At 37.4% G+C, this 27913-nt stretch overlaps 1 protein-coding gene across 1 annotated transcript in view; it reads left to right on the top strand.

Moving 5' to 3' along the window:
• The window catches only part of LOC130681273 (bromodomain adjacent to zinc finger domain protein 2B-like), an 81530-nt gene that overhangs the window by 16074 nt on the left and 37543 nt on the right, over window positions 1-27913 (top strand). The window contains exon 4 of the mRNA XM_057493910.1: window positions 25918-26130. Coding sequence (XP_057349893.1) covers window positions 25918-26130 — 213 coding nt within the window. The remainder of the gene's footprint in view (window positions 1-25917; window positions 26131-27913) is intronic.

Below are 27913 nucleotides of genomic sequence, written 5' to 3'. Positions count from 1 at the left end.
AAAACAAAAGATACACTTGTATGTTTATTTTTGTCAAGCTATAATATTCAAAACCTAGGATCACAATCAGCAAAACCATACAATGTGATCAGTCTTCTAAAATCACAACAGAAATTCCAGAAATCTCATTATCCTGCAGGGGATCAATCACATCAATTGAAAAAAAGAAATAAAAATGTATTAAAGTATAGTTTCAAAAGGTACAACTAGCATTGGAAATAGGGGTTAGTATTGTAGTAAACGGTAGTATAAAATGTGTTTACTCTGAAAGTCCTAGGAGAGCTGCAATTTGCAAGTATGGGTATTTAGGTGTATTCTTTTAAAAGTATCCTCATCAGTGCCAATTTGGGACTTTCAATGGGATATATGAATTAAAAATTGTTAACGATGTACTTATAGCATATGGAATGGTTTTTTAAAATGGAAATGTCACATTATCAAAATTTAGATTGCTGAATTCAAACAATAGCTAGTACATGACATTTAGAGAATTTGAGCACCACTTATAATTTACTACAAATTATTTCTGTATTTGGCCTGCTGCATTTATTGAAAGAAATGTCATTTATCATGTTACAGCAGTTGTTGGTACTTCGTACAATCACGATGTTCTGTGCACTTCTTTAAGCATTTTTAATTTATTTGTGACAGTGAGAAAAAGAGCAAGTGCCTCCCCTATTTTATGCAAGAGTAGTTCTATTTGTTCAAGTTCATGCAATGAGTGACAGTAACTCAGGACTATCCTTAGGTGTCCTGATTTCCTGATAGACTGTTTTATCCTACTTGTCTGTCCAATATTTATTTCCGAATGAGTATTACTTGTACTTGCAAATATTTATAAAGACTTGAGTTTAACCAGCTTGGTTTATGTTGTTTCTATATACTTATTTAGCATTTGTATTTTAAAATTGTTTTGAGACATTTTATAAAGTCATAGCAATTTAAGACAGGTGGCATGTATATAATGTTAAAGTAAATAATTAAAATTTATATCGAGCATGGGCAACCTTTGGTAAATCTGTACTTACATCTTTCATTATTTGATTCCACTTAAATACCTTCCACCTAGATAGTTAATTATCTAAAATTGTCATAATTTTTCCTGTAGGAAAGAATTAAGAGAATACAACAAATCAGAATGGAAAAAGAACTTCGAGCCCAGCAAATTCTAGAGGTAGAATTCTTAAATTTCATATGATTAAAGTAATATAGCCATGTATTTTAAAGTCTGAAAAATGAAAATTTTATCAGTCTGTTCTCTCACTCATACAAATTAACATATCCATCACAAGTTATCTGTAAACATAATGTATAGAATAAGGACCTCTCTGAACCATACTTAGCAAGTTTATCTAATCCTAATAGTAAAAATCCAGGAAATAAGTAAAGGAAAAAAAAGAAAGGGGAAACCTCTCAATAGCCAATATAGTCATAAAGATCATATGCTAAAACTCACGCTCTTAACTTTTCAAAATGTCATTAAGTCTTATAGTTAGATACCTGCTTTTCATTTAGAAATAAAACATGACAAAAGTAAAAGTAAGTGTTTAATGTGGAAATATTTTAACCAGGTTTGTTTTCTGAGTTCAGCAGAACTGGGCTGACAGAATAGGGCTCAAGGACATGCTGGCAACAGCAAAAGGAATAGCTAAAAGACAGCAAGGGAAAATAGGATAAACAGAAACTCCAAAGCCTAGCAACAGTCTGTAATCTGGTAGTTAAATAGGAAGCAATTTTCAACACCTTACGGGCCCAAAGGCATTTCTGTTATCAAACTGTGTAGTATAGTAACTGATGTCAAGAATAACTGCCCAAGTCCTCAAGAAAAAGCCAAATTATGTTAAGTGTACTGTGTCTAAGCTGTACATGTATATGTCTCAAAATTACCCAAAGTACTTTTGTCCAAAACAAGCTTTTTAATGTTGAAAATTACTATAACCCAAACCCTTAGCTGTTCAGGAAACTGTTGCCATAAAAATTGGCTTATTCCCTGAGCAAGGCGGTTAGCTGAGGTTTTCACAGTTACAGATCTTTTCCTTCTAAAAACATATACACATATTCCCTTACCCATTTCAAATTAATTTTAAAACCCTCCAAATTGAAAATATTAAAGTACATTGGCAATTACTAGTAGATAATTACGAAGCTACTAGTTAATGACTTGAAGATTATAAAGCTCAAATTTGATAGCATGAGCTTGATATTCAGGATGTGCTTCATGAAAGGTTATGTTTCTATTATATTAGGGAAAAAAACCTTGAATTTAACCACAGTAGGTTAAATCGGGTTTAATTTTTCATTTAAGTTATTTAAGTAATGGATTTATCTCAAATTTTAAGTATTACAAAAGAAACTTCAAATAAAGTAGACACGTGCATTTTAAAATGTTACTTATTTGTCCTTTAACCTTTATTGTTAAAATCTATCCCGTTTTTCTAAACTTCCTACACTGATCATGTTTTACTTTAAAAAATCAGAGAACAAACAACAAATGACCTAACATCACTTTTCTGTAATTAAGTTTTAAGGTAAAATAACACTCAAATTATTTCAGAATTTTTACAGAGTTTGAAGAAGAAAGCCTGACATACTGTTACGATTTAAGAATTTTTTGTATATCTTAAGTGTAATCTATACTTTAGAAATGAAATTAGTACGTTAAACGTAACAAACTGAGGGGAAATCTGTAATTGTCTACATACATGTTACATACTGTATTGTACCTTGCGAGGCATGGAGCCCCATTTTCAGGTCTAGGATTATATTCAGTTTGTGGTGGTGCTGTTGCATGACTTTGAGACCTATTTTATATGCACAGGCTAAGAGGATAAAGAAGGAAGAAGCTGCAAAAGCCAAATTTTTGGAGGCTGAGAAACGAAAACAGGTAAATGTTGAGGACAGTCATAGTTCTTACCTTTTTCTATTTATTTTGTTATCCTTAATCCACTATGACATGAAGAACATTATGTTTACTAGGCTCCCTCCTTCACCAAGTCCCCCCCACAAAACCCTTTCCAGTCACTGTCTATCAGCATAGTAAGATGTTGTAGAATCACCACTTGTCTTCCCTGCACTGCACAGCCCTCCCCGGGCCCCCACCCCACATTATACATGCTAATCGTAATGCCCTCTTTATTTTTCCCCTGCCCTTATCCCTCCCTTTTCATCCATCCTTCCCAGTTACTTTCCCTTTGGTAACTGTGAGTCCATTCTTGGGTTTTGTGATTGTGCTGCTGTTTTGTTCCTTCAGTTTTTCTTTGTTCTTATACTCCACATATGAGTGAAGTCATTTGTTACTTGTCTTTCTCCGCCTGGCTTATTTCACTGAGCATAATACCCTCTAGATCCATCCATATTGTTGCAAATGGTAGGATTTGTTTTGTTCTTATGGCTGAAGAATACTCCACTGTGTATATGTACCACCTCTTCTTTATCCATTCATCTACTGATGGACACTTAGGTTGCTTTCATTTCTTGGCTATTGTAAATAGTGCTGTGATGAACATAGTGGTGGATGTGTCTTTTTCAAACTGGGCTGCTGCATTCTTAGGGTAAATTCCTAGAAGTGGAATTCCTGGGTCGAATGGTTTGTCTATTTTGAGCTTTATGAAGAACATCCATTCTACATTCCACAATGGTTGAACTAATTTACATTCCCACCAGCAGTGTAGGAGGCTTCCCCTCTCACTACAACCTCGCTAACATTTGTTGTTTGTCTTTTGGATGGTGGCGATCGGTACTGGGTGAGGTGATATCTCGTGCTTTTAATTTGCATTTCTCTGATGACAAGCGATGTGGAGCATCTTTTCATGTGTCTGTTGGCCATCTGAATTTCTTCTTTGGAGAACTGTCTGTTCAGCTCCTCTACTAATTTTTTAATTGGATAATTCACTTTTTATTTGTTGAGGTGCGTGAGCTCTTTATATATTTTGGATGTCAACCCTTTATAGGATCTGTCATTTGTTAATATATTCTCCCATACTGCAGGGTACCTTTCTGTTCTAATGATGGCGTCCTTTGATGTACAGAGGCTTTTCAGCTTGATATAGTCCCACTTGTTCATTTTTGCCTTTGTTTCCCTTGCCCGGGGAGATACGTGCATGAAGAAGTTGCTCATGTTTATGTCCAAGAAAGTTTTGCCCATGTTTTCTTTAAAGAGTTTTATGGTTTCATGACTTACAATCAGATCTTTGATCCATTCTGAGATTTCTTTTGTTTATGGGGTTAGACAATAATCTGGTTTCATTCCCTTACATGTAGTTGTCCAGTTTTTGAATACTGTGGCTTTGTAGTAGAGCTTGAAGTTGGGGAGTGAGATTCCCCCCACACACACACACTTTATTCTACCTTCTCAGGATTGCTTTGGCTATTCGGGGTCTTTGGTGTTTCCATATGAATTTTTGAACTATTTGTTCCAGTTCGTTGAACAATGTTGTTGGTAATTTGGTAGGGATTGCATCAAACCTGCATATTGGTGTGGGCATATTAGAGTTTTTTTTGTACAGTATCATGTCATTTGCGAATAGTGACAGTTTAACCTCTTCTTTACCAGTTTGGGTTCCTTGTATTTCTTTGTTTTGTCTAATTCCTGTGCCTAGGACCTCCAGTATTATGTTGAATAACAGTGGGGAGAATGGGGATCCCTGTCTTGTTCCCGCTCTCAGAGGAAAAGCTTTCAGCTTCTCACTATTATGTATGATGTTGGCTGTGGGCTTATCATATGTTGCCTTTATTATGTTGAGGTATTTGCCCTCCATACCCATTTTGTTGAGAGTTCTTGTCATGAATGGATGTTGAATTTTGTCGAATGCTTTTTCAGAATCTATGGAGATCGTCATGTGGTGTTGGTCCTTTTTATTTATGTGGTGGATGATGTTGGTTGGTTTTCGAATGTTGTACCATCCTTGCATCCCTGGGATGAATCCCACTTGGTCATGGTGTATGATCTTTTTGATGTATTTTTGAATTTGGTTTGGTAGTATTTTGTTGAGTATTTTTGCATCTACGTTCATCAGAGATATTTGTCTGTAATATTCTTTCTTGGTGGGGTCTTTGCCTGGTTTTGATATTAGGGTGATGTTGGCTTCATAGAATGAGTTTGGGAGTATTGCCTCCTCTTCTATTTTTTGGAAAACTTTAAGGAGAATGGGTATTATTTCTTCTCTGTATGTCTGATGAAATTCTGAAGTAAATCCATCTGGCCCGGGGTTTTGTTCCTGGGAAGGTTTTTGATTACCGCTTCAATTTCTTTGCTTTTAATTGGTTTGTTTAGATTTTGTGTTTCTTCCTTGGTCAGTCTTGGAAGGTTGTATTTTTCTAAGAAGTCCATTTCTTCTAGGATTTCCAGCTTATTAGCATACAGGTTTTCATAGTATTCTCTAACAATTCTTTGTATTTCTATGGGGTTCATCGTGATTTTTCCTTTCTCGTTTCTGATTCTGTTGGTGTGTGTTGATTCTCTTTTTCTCTTGATAAGTCTGGCTGGAGGCTTGTCTATTTTGTTTATTTTCTGAAAGAACCATCTCTTGGTTTCATTGATTTTTTTTTTCTATATATTGTTCTGAATTCTATTTATTTCTTCGTTGATCTTTATTATGTCCCTCCTTCTGCTGACTTTAGGCCTCATTCGTTCTTCTTTTTCCAATTTCGATAATTGTGACATTTGACTGTTCATTTGGAATTTTTCTTCCTTCTTTAAATATGGTGGATTGCTATATACTTTCTCTTAAGACTGCTTTTGCTGCATCCCACAGAACTTGGGGCATTGTGTTATTGTCATTTGTTTCCATATATTCCTTCATCTATATTTTAATCTGGTTGTTGATCCATTGATTATTTAGGAGCACGTTGCTAAGCCCCCATGTGTTTGTGGGCCTTTTTTGCTTTCTTTGTACAATTTAGTTCTAGTTTTATTCCTTTGTGGTCTGAAAAGTTGGTTGGTAGAATTTCAATTTTTTTGAATTTACTGAGGCTCTTCTTGTGGCCTAGTATTTGGTCTATTCTGGAGAATGTTCCATGTGCACTTGAGAAGAATGTGTATCGTGTTGCTTTTGGATATAGAGTTCTATAGATGTCTATTTGGTCCATCTGTTCTAGTTTGTTGTTCAGCGCCTCTGTATGCTTAGTTATTTTCTGTCTGGGAGATCTATCCTTTGGAGTGTGTGGTGTATTTAAGTCTCCCAAAAGGAATGCTTTGCATTCTATATGCTCCTTTTAGTTCTGTTGGTATTTGTTTCACATATGGTGGTGCTCCTGTGTTGGGTGCATAAATATTTTTAATGGTTATATCCTCTTGTTGCAGTGACCACTTTATCATTACGTAATGCTCTTCTTTATCTATTGTGACTTTCTTTATTTTTAAGTCTATTTTGTCTGCTTGTAGTACTGCAACTCCTGCTTTTTTCTCCCTGTTGTTTGCGTGGAATATCATTTTCCATCCCTTGACTTTTAGTCTCTGTATGTGTTTCGGTTTGAGGTGGGTCTCTTGTAAGCAGCAAATAGATGGGTCTTGCTTTTTTATCCATTGTATTACTCTGTGTCTTTTGATTGTTGCATTCAGTTTATTTACATTTACGGTGATTATTGAAAGATATGTACTTATTGCCATTGTAGGCTTTAGATTTGTAGTTACCAAAGGTTCAAGGTTTGCTTCTTTAGTATCTTACTGCCTAACTTCACTTGCTTATTGAGCAGTTACAGACACTGTGTGGTAATTCTTTATTTCTCTCCTTTCTTATTCCTGCTCCTCCATTCTTTATATTTTGCGTGTTTTATTCTGTGCTCTTTTGTGTTTCCATTAACTGCTTTTGTGTGTAGTTTATATTATCTTTTGCCTTTAGTTAGTATTTGGTTCGTCTGCTTTCTCTGCTGTGATTTTATTTGCTCTGGTGACATCTGTCTAGCCTTAGGAATGCTCCTATCTAGAGCTGCCCCTGTACATTACCCTGTAAAAGTGGTTTCTGGGAGGTAAATTCTCTCAACTTTTGCTTGTCTGGGAATTGTTTACTCCCTCCTTCATATTTAAATAATAATCGTTCTGGATAGAGTATTGTTGGTACAAGGCCGTTCTGTTTGGTTGCATTAAATATATCATGCCATTCTGTTCTGTCCTGTAAGGTTTCTGCTGACAAGTCTGATGATATCCTGATGGGTTTTCCTTTGTAGGTGACCTTTTCCCTCTCTCTAGCTCTCTTTAAGACTCTTCCTAGTCATTGATGTTTGCCATTTTAATTATTATGTGTCTTGGTGTTGTCCTCTTTGGAATTCTGTGTGCTTCCGTTGTCTGAGCAACTATTTCCTCCCCCATTTTGGAGAAGTTTTCAGCAATTGTTTCTTGTAGGACACTTTCTGTCCCTTTTTCTCTCTCTTCCTCTTCTGGTACCCCTATAATCTGAAGATTGTTCCGTTTGTTTGGCCACGCCACACAATTCTCTTAATATTCTTTCATTCTTGGACATCCTTTTATCTCTCTCTGCGTCAGCTTCTCTCCGTTCCTGTTCTCTGATTTCTATTCCATCAAAGGCCTCTTGCACCTCATCCAGTCTGCTCGTAAGTCCTTCCAGAGATTGTTTTATTTCTGTAATCTCCCTCCAGACTTCATGCCTTAGCACTTGCATATTTCTCCGAAGATCCGTCAGCATGGTTATGACCTTTATTTTGAATTATTTTTCAGGTAGAGTGGTTAGGTCTATCTCCCCAGGTTCCTTCTCAGGGATGGATGTCTGGGTTAGTCCGGTCTGTATCAAATTCTTCTGTCTTTTCATGTCGATGGAAATAGTTGTGGGGAGCTGGCGTGTATGTCGGCTGGGTGAAGGTCCCTTCTTGCTGGTTTGTGGCCTTCCTCTCCTGGGTAAACGGCAACCCCTAGCGGCTTGTGCTGTTCAGCTGTGCGCAGACAGGGTTTCTTATTCTTGCCCGGCGGTTTGTGGAGGAAGCTCTGCTCTGCTGCCGTGGGAGTGGCCGGCCTCAGGCTGCTGTTCTGCTATGGCGGAGCCACGTCGGAGGGGAAATGGGAGGGAGGCTGTTTGTCACCGTGAGGGGCCTCCGAGTAGCGCTGCCACCCAGGGGGTTGGGGCGCCCGGAGTTCCCCAGAATTCCCAGTTACTGGGCTGATTGCGCCGGGGCTGTTCCGTCCACCTGTGAGGATACTGTCCCTTGAACACTTTCATAAAGCACTCGCTTTTCTTTGTCCCAGGGACTCTGGCTGTGGGGACAGCTCGCAGGTTTTACTTTCCCGTTTCTCTAGTATCCAGCTCGCCACACGCTGTGTGTCTGTGCTCCTGGTGCGGATGTCTGGGGCTGGGTATTTAGCAGTCCTGGGCTCCCTCTCTCTCCCCGCTCTGACTCCTCTCCTCCCGCCCGTAGTTGGTGTGAGGGGCACTCGTGTTCCGCCGGGCTGTGGCTTCCATCTTACCCCCTTCGGAGGCGCTGGGTTCTCGCAGGTGTGTATGTAGCATGGTTGTTGTCCTGTATCTTCTGGTCTCTCTTTTAGGGATAGTCATATTTGTTGTATTTTCGAAAATATGCGTGGTTTTTGGAGGAGGTTTCCCCGCTCTACTCACACCGCCATCTTGGCTCCTTCCACTCTAATGATTTATAAATAATGCTTATCTCTGCTATTGCTAATGAAAGCACTACCAAGTATATTTTCGTATATCCATATAAATCTCTCAGACTAATAGGAAGCTCTACACTGGGTGAGTAAAGGCCAAGATTCTATACCTATTTCTGTGCTTAAGAGAATAATGAATGCCTTTTGTTGACTTGATTAAAGATTAAATTCAAAGTATACTTAGGTCTGAAGTTCTAAATCTAAAGAAATATTTCAAATGTGTATCCAGTGCAACCTTCTCTAACACTTGTAAATAAAACAAAAGATACACTTGTATGTTTATTTTTGTCAAGCTATAATATTCAAAACCTAGGATCACAATCAGCAAAACCATACAATGTGATCAGTCTTCTAAAATCACAACAGAAATTCCAGAAATCTCATTATCCTGCAGGGGATCAATCACATCAATTGAAAAAAAGAAATAAAAATGTATTAAAGTATAGTTTCAAAAGGTACAACTAGCATTGGAAATAGGGGTTAGTATTGTAATAAACGGTAGTATAAAATGTGTTTACTCTGAAAGTCCTAGGAGAGCTGCAATTTGCAAGTATGGGTATTTAGGTGTATTCTTTTAAAAGTATCCTCATCAGTGCCAATTTGGGACTTTCAATGGGATATATGAATTAAAAATTGTTAACGATGTACTTATAGCATATGGAATGGTTTTTTAAAATGAAAATGTCACATTATCAAAATTTAGATTGCTGAATTCAAACAATAGCTAGTACATGACATTTAGAGAATTTGAGCACCAGTTATAATTTACTACAAATTATTTCTGTATTTGGCCTGCTGCATTTATTGAAAGAAATGTCATTTATCATGTTACGGCAATTGTTAATACTTCACACAATCGTGATGTACTGTGCACTTTTTAAAACCTTTTTAATATAATTGTGACAGTGAGAAAAAGAGCAAGTGCCTCCCCTATTTTATGCAAGAGTAGTTCTATTTGTTCAAGTTCATGCAATGAGTGACAGTAACTCAGGACTATCCTTAGGTGTCCTGATTTCCTGATAGACTGTTTTATCCTACTTGTCTGTCCAATATTTATTTCCGAATGAGTATTACTTGTACTTGCAAATATTTATAAAGACTTGAGTTTAACCAGCTTGGTTTATGTTGTTTCTATATACTTATTTAGCATTTGTATTTTAAAATTGTTTTGAGACATTTTATAAAGTCATAGCAATTTAAGACAGGTGGCATGTATATAATGTTAAAGTAAATAATTAAAATTTATATCGAGCATGGGCAACCTTTGGTAAATCTGTACTTACATCTTTCATTATTTGATTCCACTTAAATACCTTCCACCTAGATAGTTAATTATCTAAAATTGTCATAATTTTTCCTATAGGAAAGAATTAAGAGAATACAACAAATCAGAATGGAAAAAGAACTTCGAGCCCAGCAAATTCTAGAGGTAGAATTCTTAAATTTCATATGATTAAAGTAATATAGCCATGTATTTTAAAGTCTGAAAAATGAAAATTTTATCAGTCTGTTCTCTCACTCATACAAATTAACATATCCATCACAAGTTATCTGTAAACATAATGTATAGAATAAGGACCTCTCTGAACCATACTTAGCAAGTTTATCTAATCCTAATAGTAAAAATCCAGGAAATAAGTAAAGGAAAAAAAAGAAAGGGGAAACCTCTCAATAGCCAATATAGTCATAAAGATCATATGCTAAAACTCACGCTCTTAACTTTTCAAAATGTCATTAAGTCTTATAGTTAGATACCTGCTTTTCATTTAGAAATAAAACATGACAAAAGTAAAAGTAAGTGTTTAATGTGGAAATATTTTAACCAGGTTTGTTTTCTGAGTTCAGCAGAACTGGGCTGACAGAATAGGGCTCAAGGACATGCTGGCAACAGCAAAAGGAATAGCTAAAAGACAGCAAGGGAAAATAGGATAAACAGAAACTCCAAACCCTAGCAACAGTCTGTAATCTGGTAGTTAAATAGGAAGCAATTTTCAACACCTTACGGGCCCAAAGGCATTTCTGTTATCAAACTGTGTAGTATAGTAACTGATGTCAAGAATAACTGCCCAAGTCCTCAAGAAAAAGCCAAATTATGTTAAGTGTACTGTGTCTAAGCTGTACATGTATATGTCTCAAAATTACCCAAAGTACTTTTGTCCAAAACAAGCTTTTTAATGTTGAAAATTACTATAACCCAAACCCTTAGCTGTTCAGGAAACTGTTGCCATAAAAATTGGCTTATTCCCTGAGCAAGGCGGTTAGCTGAGGTTTTCACAGTTACAGATCTTTTCCTTCTAAAAACATATACACATATTCCCTTACCCATTTCAAATTAATTTTAAAACGCTACAAATTGAAAATATTAAATTACATTGGCAATTACTACTGGATAATTATGAAGCTACTAGTTAATGACTTGAAGATCATAAAGCTCAAATTTGATAGCATGAGCTTGATATTCAGGATGTGCTTCATGAAAGGTTATGTTTCTATTATATTAGGGAAAAAAACCTTGAATTTAACCACAGTAGGTTAAATCGGGTTTAATTTTTCATTTAAGTTATTTAAGTAATGGATTTATCTCAAATTTTAAGTATTACAAAAGAAACTTCAAATAAAGTAGACACGTGCATTTTAAAATGTTACTTATTTGTCCTTTAACCTTTATTGTTAAAATCTATCCCGTTTTTCTAAACTTCCTACACTGATCATGTTTTACTTTAAAAAATCAGAGAACAAACAACAAATGACCTAACATCACTTTTCTGTAATTAAGTTTTAAGGTAAAATAACACTCAAATTATTTCAGAATTTTTACAGAGTTTGAAGAAGAAAGCCTGACATACTGTTACGATTTAAGAATTTTTTGTATATCTTAAGTGTAATCTATACTTTAGAAATGAAATTAGTACGTTAAACGTAACAAACTGAGGGGAAATCTGTAATTGTCTACATACATGTTACATACTGTATTGTACCTTGCGAGGCATGGAGCCCCATTTTCAGGTCTAGGATTATATTCAGTTTGTGGTGGTGCTGTTGCATGACTTTGAGACCTATTTTATATGCACAGGCTAAGAGGATAAAGAAGGAAGAAGCTGCAAAAGCCAAATTTTTGGAGGCTGAGAAACGAAAACAGGTAAATGTTGAGGACAGTCATAGTTCTTACCTTTTTCTATTTATTTTGTTATCCTTAATCCACTATGACATGAAGAACATTATGTTTACTAGGCTCGCTCCTTCACCAAGTCCCCCCCACAAAACCCTTTCCAGTCACTGTCTATCAGCATAGTAAGATGTTGTAGAATCACCACTTGTCTTCCCTGCACTGCACAGCCCTCCCCGGGCCCCCACCCCACATTATACATGCTAATCGTAATGCCCTCTTTATTTTTCCCCTGCCCTTATCCCTCCCTTTTCATCCATCCTTCCCAGTTACTTTCCCTTTGGTAACTGTGAGTCCGTTCTTGGGTTCTGTGATTGTGCTGCTGTTTTGTTCCTTCAGTTTTTCTTTGTTCTTATACTCCACATATGAGTGAAGTCATTTGTTACTTGTCTTTCTCCGCCTGGCTTATTTCACTGAGCATAATACCCTCTAGATCCATCCATATTGTTGCAAATGGTAGGATTTGTTTTGTTCTTATGGCTGAAGAATACTCCACTGTGTATATGTACCACCTCTTCTTTATCCATTCATCTACTGATGGACACTTAGGTTGCTTTCATTTCTTGGCTATTGTAAATAGTGCTGTGATGAACATAGTGGTGGATGTGTCTTTTTCAAACTGGGCTGCTGCATTCTTAGGGTAAATTCCTAGAAGTGGAATTCCTGGGTCGAATGGTTTGTCTATTTTGAGCTTTATGAAGAACATCCATTCTACATTCCACAATGGTTGAACTAATTTACATTCCCACCAGCAGTGTAGGAGGCTTCCCCTCTCACTACAACCTCGCTAACATTTGTTGTTTGTCTTTTGGATGGTGGCGATCGGTACTGGGTGAGGTGATATCTCGTGCTTTTAATTTGCATTTCTCTGATGACAAGCGATGTGGAGCATCTTTTCATGTGTCTGTTGGCCATCTGAATTTCTTCTTTGGAGAACTGTCTGTTCAGCTCCTCTACTAATTTTTTAATTGGATAATTCACTTTTTATTTGTTGAGGTGCGTGAGCTCTTTATATATTTTGGATGTCAACCCTTTATAGGATCTGTCATTTGTTAATATATTCTCCCATACTGCAGGGTACCTTTCTGTTCTAATGATGGCGTCCTTTGATGTACAGAGGCTTTTCAGCTTGATATAGTCCCACTTGTTCATTTTTGCCTTTGTTTCCCTTGCCCGGGGAGATACGTGCATGAAGAAGTTGCTCATGTTTATGTCCAAGAAAGTTTTGCCCATGTTTTCTTTAAAGAGTTTTATGGTTTCATGACTTACAATCAGATCTTTGATCCATTCTGAGATTTCTTTTGTTTATGGGGTTAGACAATAATCTGGTTTCATTCCCTTACATGTAGTTGTCCAGTTTTTGAATACTGTGGCTTTGTAGTAGAGCTTGAAGTTGGGTAGTGAGATCCCCCCCCCCCCACTTTATTCTACCTTCTCAGGATTGCTTTGGCTATTCGGGGTCTTTGGTGTTTCCATATGAAGTTTTGAACTCTTTGTTCCAGTTCGTTGAATAATGTTGTTGGTAATTTGGTAGGGATTGCATCAAGCCTGCATATTGGTGTGGGCATATTAGAGTTTTTTTTTGTACAGTATCATGTCATCTGCCAATAGTGACAGTTTAACCTCTTCTTTACCAGTTTGGGTTCCTTGTATTTCTTTGTTTTGTCTAATTCCCGTGCCTAGGACCTCCAGTATTATGTTGAATAACAGTGGGGAGAATGGAGATCCCTGTCTTGTTCCCGCTCTCAGAGGAAAAGCTTTCAGCTTCTCACTATTATGTATGGTGTTGGCCTTGGGCTTATCATATATTGCCTTTATTATGTTGAGGTATTTGCCCTCCATACCCATTTTGTTGAGACTTCTTGTCATGAATGAATGTTGAATTTTGTCGAATGCTTTTTCAGAATCTATGGAGATCGTCATGTGGTGTTGGTCCTTTTTATTTATGTGGTGGATGATGTTGGTTGGTTTTCCAATGTTGTACCATCCTTGCATCTCTGGGATGAATCCCACTTGGTCATGGTGTATGATCTTTTTGATGTATTTTTGAATTTGGTTTGGTAGTATTTTGTTGAGTATTTTTGCATCTACGTTCATCAGAGATATTTGTCTGTAATATTCTTTCTTGGTGGGGTCTTTGCCTGGTTTTGATATTAGGGTGATGTTGGCTTCATAGAATGAGTTTGGGAGTATTGCCTCCTCTTCTATTTTTTGGAAAACTTTAAGGAGAATGGGTATTATTTCTTCTCTGTATGTCTGATGAAATTCTGAAGTAAATCCATCTGGCCCGGGGTTTTGTTCCTGGGAAGGTTTTTGATTACCGCTTCAATTTCTTTGCTTTTAATTGGTTTGTTTAGATTTTGTGTTTCTTCCTTGGTCAGTCTTGGAAGGTTGTATTTTTCTAAGAAGTCCATTTCTTCTAGGATTTCCAGCTTATTAGCATACAGGTTTTCATAGTATTCTCTAACAATTCTTTGTATTTCTATGGGGTTCATCGTGATTTTTCCTTTCTCGTTTCTGATTCTGTTGGTGTGTGTTGATTCTCTTTTTCTCTTGATAAGTCTGGCTGGAGGCTTGTCTATTTTGTTTATTTTCTGAAAGAACCATCTCTTGGTTTCATTGATTTTTTTTTTCTATATATTGTTCTGAATTCTATTTATTTCTTCGTTGATCTTTATTATGTCCCTCCTTCTGCTGACTTTAGGCCTCATTCGTTCTTCTTTTTCCAATTTCGATAATTGTGACATTTGACTGTTCATTTGGGATTTTTCTTCCTTCTTTAAATATGGTGGATTGCTATATACTTTCTCTTAAGACTGCTTTTGCTGCATCCCACAGAACTTGGGGCATTGTGTTATTGTCATTTGTTTCCATATATTCCTTCATCTATATTTTAATCTGGTTGTTGATCCATTGATTATTTAGGAGCACGTTGCTAAGCCCCCATGTGTTTGTGGGCCTTTTTTGCTTTCTTTGTACAATTTAGTTCTAGTTTTATTCCTTTGTGGTCTGAAAAGTTGGTTGGTAGAATTTCAATTTTTTTGAATTTACTGAGGCTCTTCTTGTGGCCTAGTATTTGGTCTATTCTGGAGAATGTTCCATGTGCACTTGAGAAGAATGTGTATCGTGTTGCTTTTGGATATAGAGTTCTATAGATGTCTATTTGGTCCATCTGTTCTAGTTTGTTGTTCAGCGCCTCTGTATGCTTAGTTATTTTCTGTCTGGGAGATCTATCCTTTGGAGTGTGTGGTGTATTTAAGTCTCCCAAAAGGAATGCTTTGCATTCTATATGCTCCTTTTAGTTCTGTTGGTATTTGTTTCACATATGGTGGTGCTCCTGTGTTGGGTGCATAAATATTTTTAATGGTTATATCCTCTTGTTGCAGTGACCACTTTATCATTACGTAATGCTCTTCTTTATCTATTGTGACTTTCTTTATTTTTAAGTCTATTTTGTCTGCTTGTAGTACTGCAACTCCTGCTTTTTTCTCCCTGTTGTTTGCGTGGAATATCATTTTCCATCCCTTGACTTTTAGTCTCTGTATGTGTTTCGGTTTGAGGTGGGTCTCTTGTAAGCAGCAAATAGATGGGTCTTGCTTTTTTATCCATTGTATTACTCTGTGTCTTTTGATTGTTGCATTCAGTTTATTTACATTTACGGTGATTATTGAAAGATATGTACTTATTGCCATTGTAGGCTTTAGATTTGTAGTTACCAAAGGTTCAAGGTTCGCTTCTTTAGTATCTTACTGCCTAACTTCACTTGCTTATTGAGCAGTTACAGACACTGTGTGGTAATTCTTTATTTCTCTCCTTTCTTATTCCTCCTCCTCCATTCTTTATATGTTGCGTGTTTTATTCTGTGCTCTTTTGTGTTTCCTTTAACTGCTTTTGTGTGTAGTTTATATTATCTTTTGCCTTTAGTTAGTATTTGGTTGGTCTGCTTTCTCTGTTGTGATTTTATTTTCTCTGGTGACATCTGTTTAGCCTTAGGCATGCTCCTATCTAGAGCTGCCCCTGTACATTACCCTGTCAAGGTGGTTTGTGGGAGGTAAATTCCCTCAACTTTTGCTTGTCTGGGCATTGTTTACTCCCTCCTTCATATTTAAATAATAATCGTGCTGGATAGAGTATTGTTGGTTCAAGGCCCTTCTGTTTGGTTGCATTAAATATATCATGCCATTCTGTTCTGGCCTGTAAGGTTTCTGCTGACAAGTCTGATGATATCCTGATGGGTTTTCCTTTGTTGGTGACCTTTTTCCTCTCTCTAGCTCTCTTTAAGACTCTTCCTAGTCATTGATGTTTGCCATTTTAATTATTGTGTGTCTTGGTGTTGTCCTCTTTGGAATTCTGTGTGCTTCCGTGGTCTGAGCAACTATTTCCTCCTCCATTTTGGAGAAGTTTTCAGCAATTGTTTCTTGTAGGACACTTTCTGTCCCTTTTTTCTCGCTTCCTCTTCTGGTACCCCTATAATCTGAAGATTGTTCCGTTTGTTTGGCCACGCCACACAGTTCACTTAATATTCTTTCATTCTTGGACATCCTTTTATCTCTCTCTGCGTCAGCTTCTCTGCGTTCCTGTTCTCTGATTTCTATTCCATCAAAGGCCTCTTGCACCTCATCCAGTCTGCTCGTAAGTCCTTCCAGAGATTGTTTTATTTCTGTAATCTCCCTCCAGACTTCATGCCTTAGCACTTGCATATTTCTCCGAAGATCCGTCAGCATGGTTATGACCTTTATTTTGAATTATTTTTCAGGTAGAGTGGTTAGGTCTATCTCCCCAGGTTCCTTCTGAGGGGTGGATGTCTGGGTTAGTCTGGTCTGTATCAAATTCTTCTGTCTTTTCATGTCAATGGAAATAGTTGTGGGGAGCTGGCATGTATGTCGGCTGGGTGAAGGTCCCTTCTTGCTGGTTTGTGGCCTTCCTCTCCTGGGTAAACGGCGACCCCTAGCGGCTTGTGCTGGGCAGCTGTGCGCAGACAGGATTTCTTATTCTTGCCCGGCGGTTGTGGAGGAAGCTCTGCTCTGCTGCCGTGGGAGTGGCCGGCCTCAGCCTGCTGTTCTGCTATGGCGGAGCCACGTCGGAGGGGAAATGGGAGGGAGGCTGTTTGTCACCGTGAGGGGCCTCCGGGTAGCGCTGCCACCCAGGGTGTTGGGGCGCCCAGAGTTCCCCAGAATTCCCAGTTACTGGGCTGATTGCGCCGTGGCGTTTCCGTCCACCTGTGAGGCTACTGTCCCTTGAACACTTTCAAAAAGCACTCACTTTACTTTGTCCCAGGGGCTCTGGCTGTGGGGACAGCTCTCAGGTTTTACTTTCCCGTTTCTCTAGTATCCAGCTCACCACACGCTGTGTGTCTGTGCTCCTGGTGCGGATGTCTGGGGCTGGGTATTTAGCAGTCCTGGGCTCCCTCTCCCTCCCCGCTCTGACTCCTCTCCTCCTGCCTGGAGTTGAAGTGTGGGGCACTCGTGTTCCGCCAGCCTGTGGCTTCCATCTTTCCCCCTACGGAGGTGCTGGGTTCTCGCAGTTGTGGATGTAGCATGGTTGTTGTCTTGTATCTTCTGGTCTCTCTTTTAGGGATAGTCGTATTTGTTGTATTTTCGAAAATATACGTGGTTTTTGGAGGAGGTTTCCCCGCTCTACTCACACCGCCATCTTGGCTCCTTTCACTGTAATGATTTATAAATAATGCTTATCTCTGCTATTGCTAATGAAAGCACTACCAAGTATATATTCGTATATCCATATAAATCACTCAGACTAATAGGAAGCTCTACACTGGGTGAGTAAAGGCCAAGATTCTATACCTATTTCTGTGCTTAAGAGAATAATGAATGCCTTTTGTTGACTTGATTAAAGATTAAATTCAGAGTATACTTAGGTCTGAAGTTCTAATCTAAATAAATATTTCAAATGTGTATCCAGTTCAACCTTCTCTAACACTTGTAAATAAAACAAAAGATACACTTGTATGTTTATTTTTGTCAAGCTATAATATTCAAAACCTAGGATCACAATCAGCAAAATCATACAATGTGATCAGTCTTCTAAAATCACAACAGAAATTCCAGAAATCTCATTATCCTGCAGGGGATCAATCACATCAATTGAAAAAAAGAAAGAAAAATGTATTAAAGTATAGCTTCAAAAGGTACAACTAGCATTGGAAATAGGGGTTAGTATTGTAGTAAACAGTAGTATAAAATGTGTTGGCTCTGAAAGTCCTAGGAAAGCTGCAATTTGCAAGTATGGTATTTAGGTGTATTCTTTTAAAAGTATCCTCATCAGTGCCAATTTGGGACTTTAAAAGGGATATATGAATTTAAAATTGTTAACGATGTGCTTATAGCATATGGAATGGTTTTTTAAAATGAAAATGTCACATTATCAAAATTTAGATTGCTGAATTCAAACAATAGCTAGTACATGACATTTGGAGAATTTGAGCACCACTTATAATTTATTACAAATTATTTCTGTATTTGGCCTGCTGCATTTATTGAAAGAAATGTCATTTATCATGTTACGGCAATTGTTAATACTTCACACAATCGTGATGTACTGTGCACTTTTTAAAACCTTTTTAATATAATTGTGACAGTGAGAAAAAGAGCAAGTGCCTCCCCTATTTTATGCAAGAGTAGTTCTATTTGTTCAAGTTCATGCAATGAGTGACAGTAACTCAGGACTATCCTTAGGTGTCCTGATTTCCTGATAGACTGTTTTATCCTACTTGTCTGTCCAATATTTATTTCCGAATGAGTATTACTTGTACTTGCAAATATTTATAAAGACTTGAGTTTAACCAGCTTGGTTTATGTTGTTTCTATATACTTATTTAGCATTTGTATTTTAAAATTGTTTTGAGACATTTTATAAAGTCATAGCAATTTAAGACAGGTGGCATGTATATAATGTTAAAGTAAATAATTAAAATTTATATCGAGCATGGGCAACCTTTGGTAAATCTGTACTTACATCTTTCATTATTTGATTCCACTTAAATACCTTCCACCTAGATAGTTAATTATCTAAAATTGTCATAATTTTTCCTATAGGAAAGAATTAAGAGAATACAACGAATCAGAATGGAAAAAGAACTTCGAGCCCAGCAAATTCTAGAGGTAGAATTCTTAAATTTGATATGTTTAAAGTAATATAGCCATGTATTTTAAAGTCTGAAAAATGAAAATTTTATTAGTCTTTTCTCTTCTCTCACTCATACAAATTAACATGTCCATCACAAATTATCTGTATACATATTGCTTCGAATAAGGACCTCTCTGAACCTTACTTAGCAAGTTTATCTAATCCTAATAGTGAAAATCCACGAAATAAGAAAAAAAAAAGGGGAAACCTCTCAATAGCCAATATAGTCATAATGATCATATGCTAAAACTCATGCTCTTTACTTTTCAAAACTTCATTAAGTCTTATATTTAGATACCTGGTTTTCATTTAGAAATGAAACATGACAAAAGTAGGAGTGTTCAATGTGCCAACAGTTTAACCATCTTTGTTTTCTGAGTTCGGACAGAACTTGGCTGACAGAATAAGGCTCAAGGACATGCTGGCAACAGCAAAAGGAATAGCTAAGACAGCAAGGGAAAATAGGATAAACAGAAACTCCAAAGCCTAGCAACAGTCTGTAATCTGGTAGTTAAATAGGAAGCAATTTTCAACACCTTTATGGCCAAAAGGCATTTCTGTTATCAAACTGTGTAGTAGAGTAACTTATGTCAAGAATAACTGCCCAAGTCCTCAAGAAAAAGTCAAATTATGTTAAGTGTACTGTGTCTAAGCTGTACATGTATATGTCTCAAAATTATTCAAAGTACTTTTGTCCAAAATAAGCTTTTTAATGTTGAAAATTATTATAACCCAAACCCTTAGCTGTTCAGGAAACTGTTGCCATAAAAATTGGCTTATTCCCTGAGCAAGGCGGTTAGCTGAGGTTTTCACAGTTACAGGTTTTTTCCTTGCAGAAACATGTACACATATTCCCTTACCCATTTCAAATGAATTTTAAAACACTCCAAATTGAAAATATTAAAGTACTTTGGCAATTACTACTAGATAATTATGAAGCTACTAGTTAATGACTTGAAGATTATAAAGTTCAAAAAATAAACCTTGAATTTAACCACAGTAGGTTAAATCGGGTTTAATGTTTCATTTAAGTTATTTAAGTAATGGATTTATCTCAAATTTAAGTATTACAAAAGAAACTTCAAATAAAGTAGACACGTGCATTTTAAAATGTTACTTATTTGTCCTTTAACCTTTATTGTTAAAATCTATTCTGTTTTTCTAAACTTTCTACACTGATGATGTCGTACTTTAAAAAATCAGAGAACAAGCAACAAATGACATAACATCACTTTTCTGTGATTAAGTTTTAAGGTAAAATAACACTCAAATTATTTCAGAATTTTTACAGAGTTTGAAGAAGAAAGCCTGGCATACTGTTACGATTTAAGAATTTTTTTGTATATTTTAAGTGTAATCTATACATTAGAAATGAAATTAGTATGTTAAACGTAACAAACTGAAGGGAAATCTGTAATTGTCTACATACATGTTACATACTGTTTTGAACCTTGCGAGGCATGGAGCCCCATTTTCAAGTGTAAGGTCATATTCAGGTTGTGGTGGTGCTGTTGCATGACTTTGAGACCTATTTTATATGCACAGGCTAAGAGGATAAAGAAGGAAGAAGCTGCAAAAGCCAAATTTTTGGAGGCTGAGAAACGAAAACAGGTAAATGTAGAGGACAGTCAGAGTTTTTAGTTTTTCAAATTTATTTAGTTTTTGAAATTTATTGATTAAGTATTATTTATTTATTTTAAATGAATTTTGTTATCCTTAATCCACAATGACATGAATAGCATTATGTTTACTAGGCTCCCCGCTTCACCTAGTCCCCCCACAAACCCTATTATAGTCACTGTCCATCAGTGTAGTAAGAAGTTGTAGAATCACTACTTGTCTTCCGTGCATTGCACAGCCCTCCCCGGGCCCCCACACCACCTTATACATGCTAATCGTAATGCCCCCTTTAATTTTACCCTGCCCTCATCCCTCCCTTCCCACCCATCCTCCCCAGTCCCTTTCCCTTTGGTAACTGTGAGTCCATTCTTGGGTTCTGTGATTGTGCTGCTGTTTTGTTCCCTCAGTTTTTCTTTGTTCTTATACTCCACATATGGGTGAAGTCATTTGGGACTTGTCTTTCTCCGCCTCGCTTATTTCACTGAGCATAATATCCTCTTGCTCCATCCATGTTGTTGCAAATGGAAGGATTTGTTTTCTTCTTTTGGGTGAATAATATTTCACTGTGCATATGTACCACCTCTTCTTTACCCATTCATCTACTGATGGACACTTAGGTTGCTTCCATTTCTTGGCTATTGTAAATAGTGCTGCGATAAACATAGGGGTGCATCTGTCTTTTTCAAACAGGGCTGCTGTATTCATAGGGTAAATTCCGAGAAGTGGGATTCCTGGGTCAAATGGTATTTGTATTTTGAGCTTTCTGTGGAACCTCCATACTGCTTTCTAGAATGGTTGAACTAATTTACATTCCCACCAGCAGTGTAGGAGGGTTCCCCTTCCTTCACAACCTCACCAACATTTGTTGTTCTTTGTGTTTTGGATGGTGTCGATCCTTACTGTTGTGAGGTGATAACTCATTTTGGTTTTAATTTGCATTTCTCTGATGACTAGCGATGTGGAGCATCTTTTCACGTGCCTGTTGGCCATCTGAATTTCTTCTTTGGAGAACTGTCTGTTCAGCTCCTCTGGTCATTTTTTAATTGGATTATTTGCTTTTTGTGTCCTTAGGTGCATGAGCTCTTTATATATTTTGGATGTCCACCCTTTATCAGATATGTCATTTATGAATATATTCTCCCATACTGCAGTTTACCTTTTTGTTCTAATGAAGGTGTCCTTTGCTGTACATATGCTTTTCAGCTTGATATAGTCCCACTTGTTCATTTTTGCTTTTGTTTCCCTTACCCGGGTAAATACGTTCATGAAGAAGTTGCTCGTGTTCATGTACAAGAAAGTTTTGCCTATGTTTTCTTTTACGAGTTTTATGGTTTCATGACTTACATTCAGATCTGTGATCCATTCTGAGTTTACTTTTTTGTATGGTGGTCGACAATAATACGGTTTCTTTCTCTTACATATTGTTTTCCAATTTTTGAATATTGTGGCTTTGTAGTAGAGCTTGAAGTTGGGGAGTGAGATCCCCCCCACTTTATACTTCCTTCTCAGGATTGCCTTGGCTATTTTGGGTCTTTGGTGTTCCCATATGAAGGTTTGAACTATTCGTTGCAGTTCATTGAAGAATGTTGTTGGTAATTTGATAGGGTTTGCAACAAGTCTGCTTATTGGTGTGGACATGATGGCCATTTTGGCGATATTAATTCTTCCTAGCCAGGAGCATGGGATGAGTTTCCATTTTTTAGTGTCCTCTTTAATTTCTCTTAAGAGAGTCTTATAGTTTTCAGGGTATAGGACTTTCACTTCCTTGGTTCGGTTTATTCCTAGGTATTTTATTCTTTTTGATACAGTTGTGAATGGAATTGTTTTCCTGATTTCTCTATTAGTTCATTGTTAGTGTATAGGAAAGCCACAGATTTCTGTGTGTTAATTTTGTATCCTGCAAGTTTGCTGTATTCCGATATCTGTTCTAGTAGTTTTTGAGTGGAGTCTTTATGGTTTTTTATGTACAATATCATGTCATCTGCATATAGTGACAGATTAACCTCTTCTTTACCAGTTTGAATTTCTTGTATTTCTTTGTTTTCTCTAACTCCCGTGCCTAGGACCTCCAGTATTATGTTGAATAACAGTGGGGAGGTTGGGCATCCCTGTTTTGTTCATGATCTCAGAGGAAAAGCTTTCAGCTTCTTGCTATTCAGTATGATGTTGGCTGTGGTCTTATCATATATGGCCATTATGTTGAGGTACTTGCCCTGTATACCGATTTTACTGAGAGTTTTTATCATGAATGGATGTTGAGTTTTGTCCAATGCTTTTTCAGGATCTATGGAAATGGTCATGTGGTTTTTGTCCTTCTTGTTTATGTGTTGGATGATGTTGGTGGATTTTCGAATGTTGTACCATCCTTGCATCCCTGGGATGAGTCCCACTTGGTCATGGTGTTTGATCCTTTTGATGTATTTTTAAATTTGGTTTGCTAATATGTTTTTGAGTATTTTTGTATCTATGTTCATCAGGGATACTGGTCTGTAATTTTCTTTTTTGGTGGGGTCTTTGCCTGGTTTTGGTATTAGGGTGATGTTGGCTTCATAGAATGAGTTTGGGAGTATTCTCTCCTCTTCTATTTTTTGGAAAACTTTAAGGAGAATGGGTATTATGTCTTCTCTGTATGTGTGATAAAATTCTGAGGAAAATCCATCTCTCCCTGGGGTTTTGTTCCTGGGTAGTTGATTACCGCTTCAATTTCTTTGCTGGTAATTGGTTTGTTTAGATTTTGTGTTTCTTCCTTGGTCAGTCTTGGACGGTTGTATTTTTCTAAGAAGTTGTCCATTTCTTCTAGGTTTTCCAGCTTGTTATCATATAGGTTTTCATAGTGTTCTCTAATAATTCTTTGTATTTCTGTGGGGTCTGTCGTGAGTTTTTCTTTCTCATTTCTGATTCTGTTGATGTGTGTTGATTCTGTTTTTCTCTTAATAAGTCTTGCTAGAGCCTTATCTAGTTTGTTTATTTTTTCAAAGAACCAGCTCTTGGTTTCATTGATTTTTTTTTTCTATTTTATTCTTCTCAATTTTATTTATTTGTTCATTGATCTTTATTATGTTCCTCCAGCTGACTTTAGGCCTCATTTGTTCTTTTTCCAATTTCGATAATTGTGACATTAGACTATTCATTTGGGATTGTTCTTCCTTCTTTACATATGCCTGGATTGCTATGTGCTTTTCTCTTAGGACTGCTTTTGCTGCGTCCCTCAGAAGTTGGAGCTTTGTGCTGTTGTTGTCATTTGTTTCCATATATTGCTTGATCTCTATATTAATATGGTCGTTGATCTATTGATTATTTAGGAGCATGTTGTTAAGCCTCCATGTGTTTGTGGGCCTTTTTGCTTTCTTTGTACAATTTAGTTCTAATTTTATTCCTTTGTGGTCTGAAAAGTTGGTTGGTAGAATTTCAATCTTTTGGAATTTACTGAGGCTCTTCTTGTGGCCTAGTATTTGGTCTATTCTGGAGAATGTTCCACGAGCACTTGAGAAGAATGTGTATCCTGTTGCTCTTGTATGTAGAGTTCTATAGATGTCTATTAGTTCCGTCTGTTCTAGTGTGTTCTTCATTGCCTCTGTGTCCTTCCTTATTTTCTGTCTAGTGGATCTGTCCTTTGAAGTGAATGGTGTGTTGACGTCTCCCAAAATGAAAGCATTGCATTCTATTTCCTCCTTTTAGTTTTGTTGGTATTTGTTTCACATATGCTGGTGTGCTGTGTTGGGTGCATATATATTTATAATGGTTATATCCTCTTGTTGCACTGACCCCTTTATCATTATGTAATGCCCTTCTTTATCTCTTGTGACTTTCTTTGTTTTTAAGTCTATTTTGTCTGCTACTAGTACTGCCACACCGGCTTTTGTCTCCCTTTTGTTTGCATGGAATATCATTTTCCATCCCTTGACTTTTTGTCACTGCATGTCTTTGGGTTTGAAGTGGGTCTCTTTTAAGCAGCCAATAGATGGGTCTTGCTTTTTTATCCATTGTATTATTCTGCATCTTTTGATTGGTGCATTCAGTTTATTTACATTTACGGTGATTATTGAAGGATACGTACTTATTGGCATTGCAGGCTTTAGATTTGTGGTTACCAAAGGTTCAAGGTTAGGTTCTTTAGTATCTTACTGCCTAACTTGACTTGCTTATTGAGCAATTGTAGACACTGTCTGGTGATTCTTTATTTCTCTCCTTTCTTATTCTTCCTCCTCCATTCTTTATAAATTGGGTGTTTTATTCTCTGCTCTTTTGTGTTTCCTTTAACTGCCTTTGTGTGTAGTTGATTCTATTTTTTGCCTTCAGTTAGAATTTGGTCTGTCTGCTTTCTTTGCTGTGATTTTATTTTCTCCAGTGACATCTGTTTAGCCTTGGTAGTGCTGCCATCTAGAGCTGTCCGTCTACAATTCCCTGTAAAGGTGGTTTGTGGGAGTTAAATTCCCTCATCTTCTGCTTGTCTGGGAATTGTTTACTCCCTCCTTCATATTAAATGATAAACGTGCTGGATATAGTATTCCTGGTTGAAGGCCCTTCTGTTTCATTGCATTAAATATATCATGCCATTCTCTTCTGGCCTGTAAAGTTTCTGCTCAGAAGTCTGATGATAGCCTGATGGGTTTTTCCTCATAGGTGGCCTTTTTCCTCTCTCTAGCAGCCTTTAAAACTCTATCCTCATCCTTGATCTTTGCCATTTTAATTATTATGTGTCTTGGTGCTGTCCTCTTTGGAGTTCTGTGTGCTCTGTGGTCTGAGGAACTATTTCCTCCCCCATTTCTGGGAAGGTTTCAGCAATTATTTCTTCAAGGACACTTTCTATCCCTTTTTCTCTCTCTTCTTCTTCTGGTACCCCTATAATGCGAAGACTGTTCCGTTTGGTTTGGCCACGCAGTTCTCTTGATATTCTTTCATTCCTGGACATCCTTTTATCTCTCTCTGCATCAACTTCTCTGCGTTCCTGTTCTCTGATTTCTATTCCATTAAAGGCTTCTTGCACCTCATCCAGTCTGCTCTTAAGTCCTTCCAGAGATTGTTTTATTTCTGTAATCTCCCTCTGGACTTCATACCTTAGCTCTTGCATATTTCTCTGAAGATCCATAAGCATGGTTATGACCTTTATTTTGAATTATTTTTCAGGGAGATTGGTTACGTCTATCTCCCGAGGTTCCTTCTCAGGGGAGGATGTCTGGATTAGTCTGGTCTGCATCAAATTCTTCTGTCTTTTCATGGCGATAGAGGTAGTTCTGGGGAGCTGGTGTGTATGTCGCTGGGAGGTCGTCCCTTCTTGCTGGTTTGTGGCCTTCCTCTCCTGGGAGAACGGCGACCCCTAGCGGCTTGTGCTGGGCAGCTGCACGCATACTGGGTTTCTTATTCTTGCCCGGAGGTTGTGGAGGAATCTCTGCCCTGCTTCCATGGGAGAGGCCGGCCTCAGACTACTGTTCTGCTATGGCGGAGCCACGTCAGAGTTGAAATTGGAGGGACGCTGTTTGTCACCGTGAGGGGCCTCCGAGTAGCGCTGCCACCCAGGGGTTCGGGGCGCCCCGAGTTACCCGGTATTCCCAGTAACTGGGCTGATTACACCGGGGTGTTTCCTACAGTTTGAGGCTCCTGTCCCTTTAAGACTTTCAAAAAGCACTCGCTTTTCTTTGTCCCTGGGGCTCCGGCTGTGGGGGCAGCTCGCAGGTTTTACTGTCCCGTTTCTCTAGCATCCAGCTCGCCACTCGCTGTGTGTCTGCTCTCCTAGTGCTTATGGCTGGGGCTGGGAATTTAGCAGTCCTGGGCTCCCTCTCCCTCCCTGCTGTGACTCCTCTCCTCCCGCTAGGAGCTGGGGTAAGAGACGCTCGTGTCCTGCCGGGCTGCGGCTTGTATCTTACCCCCTTCGGAGGCACTGTGTTCTCACAGGTGTGGATGTTGCCTGGCTGTTGTCCTGTATCTTCTGGTCTCACTTTTAGGGATAGTTGTATTTGTTGTATTTTCAAAAATATATAGGGTTTTTTGAGGAGATTTCCACCGCTCTATTCACGCCGCCATCTTGGCTCCTTCCCCTGCACTGATTTATAAATAATGTTTATCTCTGCTATTGCTAATGAAAGCACTACCAAGTATATATATGTACATCCGTATAAATCACTCAGACTAAAACAACAGCTCTACACTGGGTGAGTTAAGCCCAAGGTTCTATACCTATTTCTGTGCTTAAGAGATTAATGAATGGCTTTTGTAGACATGATTAAAGATTAAATTCAGAGAACACTTTGGTCTCAAGTTCTAATCTAAATAAATATTTCAAATGCGGATCAAATGCAGTGTTCTCTACAACTTGGAAATAAAAGAAAATATACACTTGTATTTTTATTTTTGTGAGCTATAATCAAAACCTAGGTTCACAATGAGCAAAGTCATAGAAAGTGATCAGTCTTCTAAAATCACAGCAGAAATTCCAGAAATCTCATTATCCTACAGTGGATCCCTGCAGGAAATCAATAACATCAATGCAAAAAACGAAATAAAAATGTATTAAAGTATTGCTTCAAAAGGTACAACTAGCATCTGGAAGTAGGGGTGGGTATGGTAATATTTGGTAGTATAGAATGTGTTGGCTCTGAAAATCCTAGGACAGCTGCAATTTACAAGTAGGGCAATTTAGGTGTATTTTTTTAAAACTGTATCCTCATCAGTGCCAATTTAGGACTTTCAAAGGGATTTATGTATGTGAAATTGTTAACGATGTGCTTATAACATATGGAGTGATTTTTTAAAATGAGAATGTAAGGTTAACAAAATTTAGATTGCTGAATTCAAACAATAACTAGTACATTACATTTAGATAATTTGAGCACCACTTATAAGTTACTACAAATTATTTCTGTATTTGGCTTACTGTAGTTATTGAAAGTAATGTAATTTATCACGTTATGGCAATTGTTAATACTTCGTACAATCGTGATGTACTGTGCACTTTTTAAATCGTTTTTAATTTAATTGTGACAGTGAGAAAAAGAGCAAGTGCCTCCCCTATTTTATGCAAGAGTAGTTCTATTTGTCCAAGTTCATGCAATGAGTGACAGTAACTCAGGACCAGCCTTAGGGGTCCTGATTTCCTGATAGACTGTTTTATCCTACTTGTCTGTCCAATATTTATTTCCAAATGAGTATTACTTGTACTTGCAAATATTTATAAAGACTTGAGTTTAACCAGCTTGGTTTATGTTGTTTTTATATACTTATTTAGCATTTGTATTTTAAAATTGTTTTGAGACATTTTATAAAGTCATTCCAATTTAAGACAGGTGGCATATATATAATGTTAAAGTAAATAATTAAAATTTATATCCAGCATGGGTAAAATTTGGTAAATCTGTACTTATATCTTTAATTAT

Source organism: Manis pentadactyla, chromosome 16, assembly GCF_030020395.1.
Source record: "Manis pentadactyla isolate mManPen7 chromosome 16, mManPen7.hap1, whole genome shotgun sequence".
Taxonomy (NCBI): domain Eukaryota; kingdom Metazoa; phylum Chordata; class Mammalia; order Pholidota; family Manidae; genus Manis; species Manis pentadactyla.
Note: the sequence above shows the minus strand (reverse complement) of the source record. Positions and strands in the feature narration are given on the sequence as shown.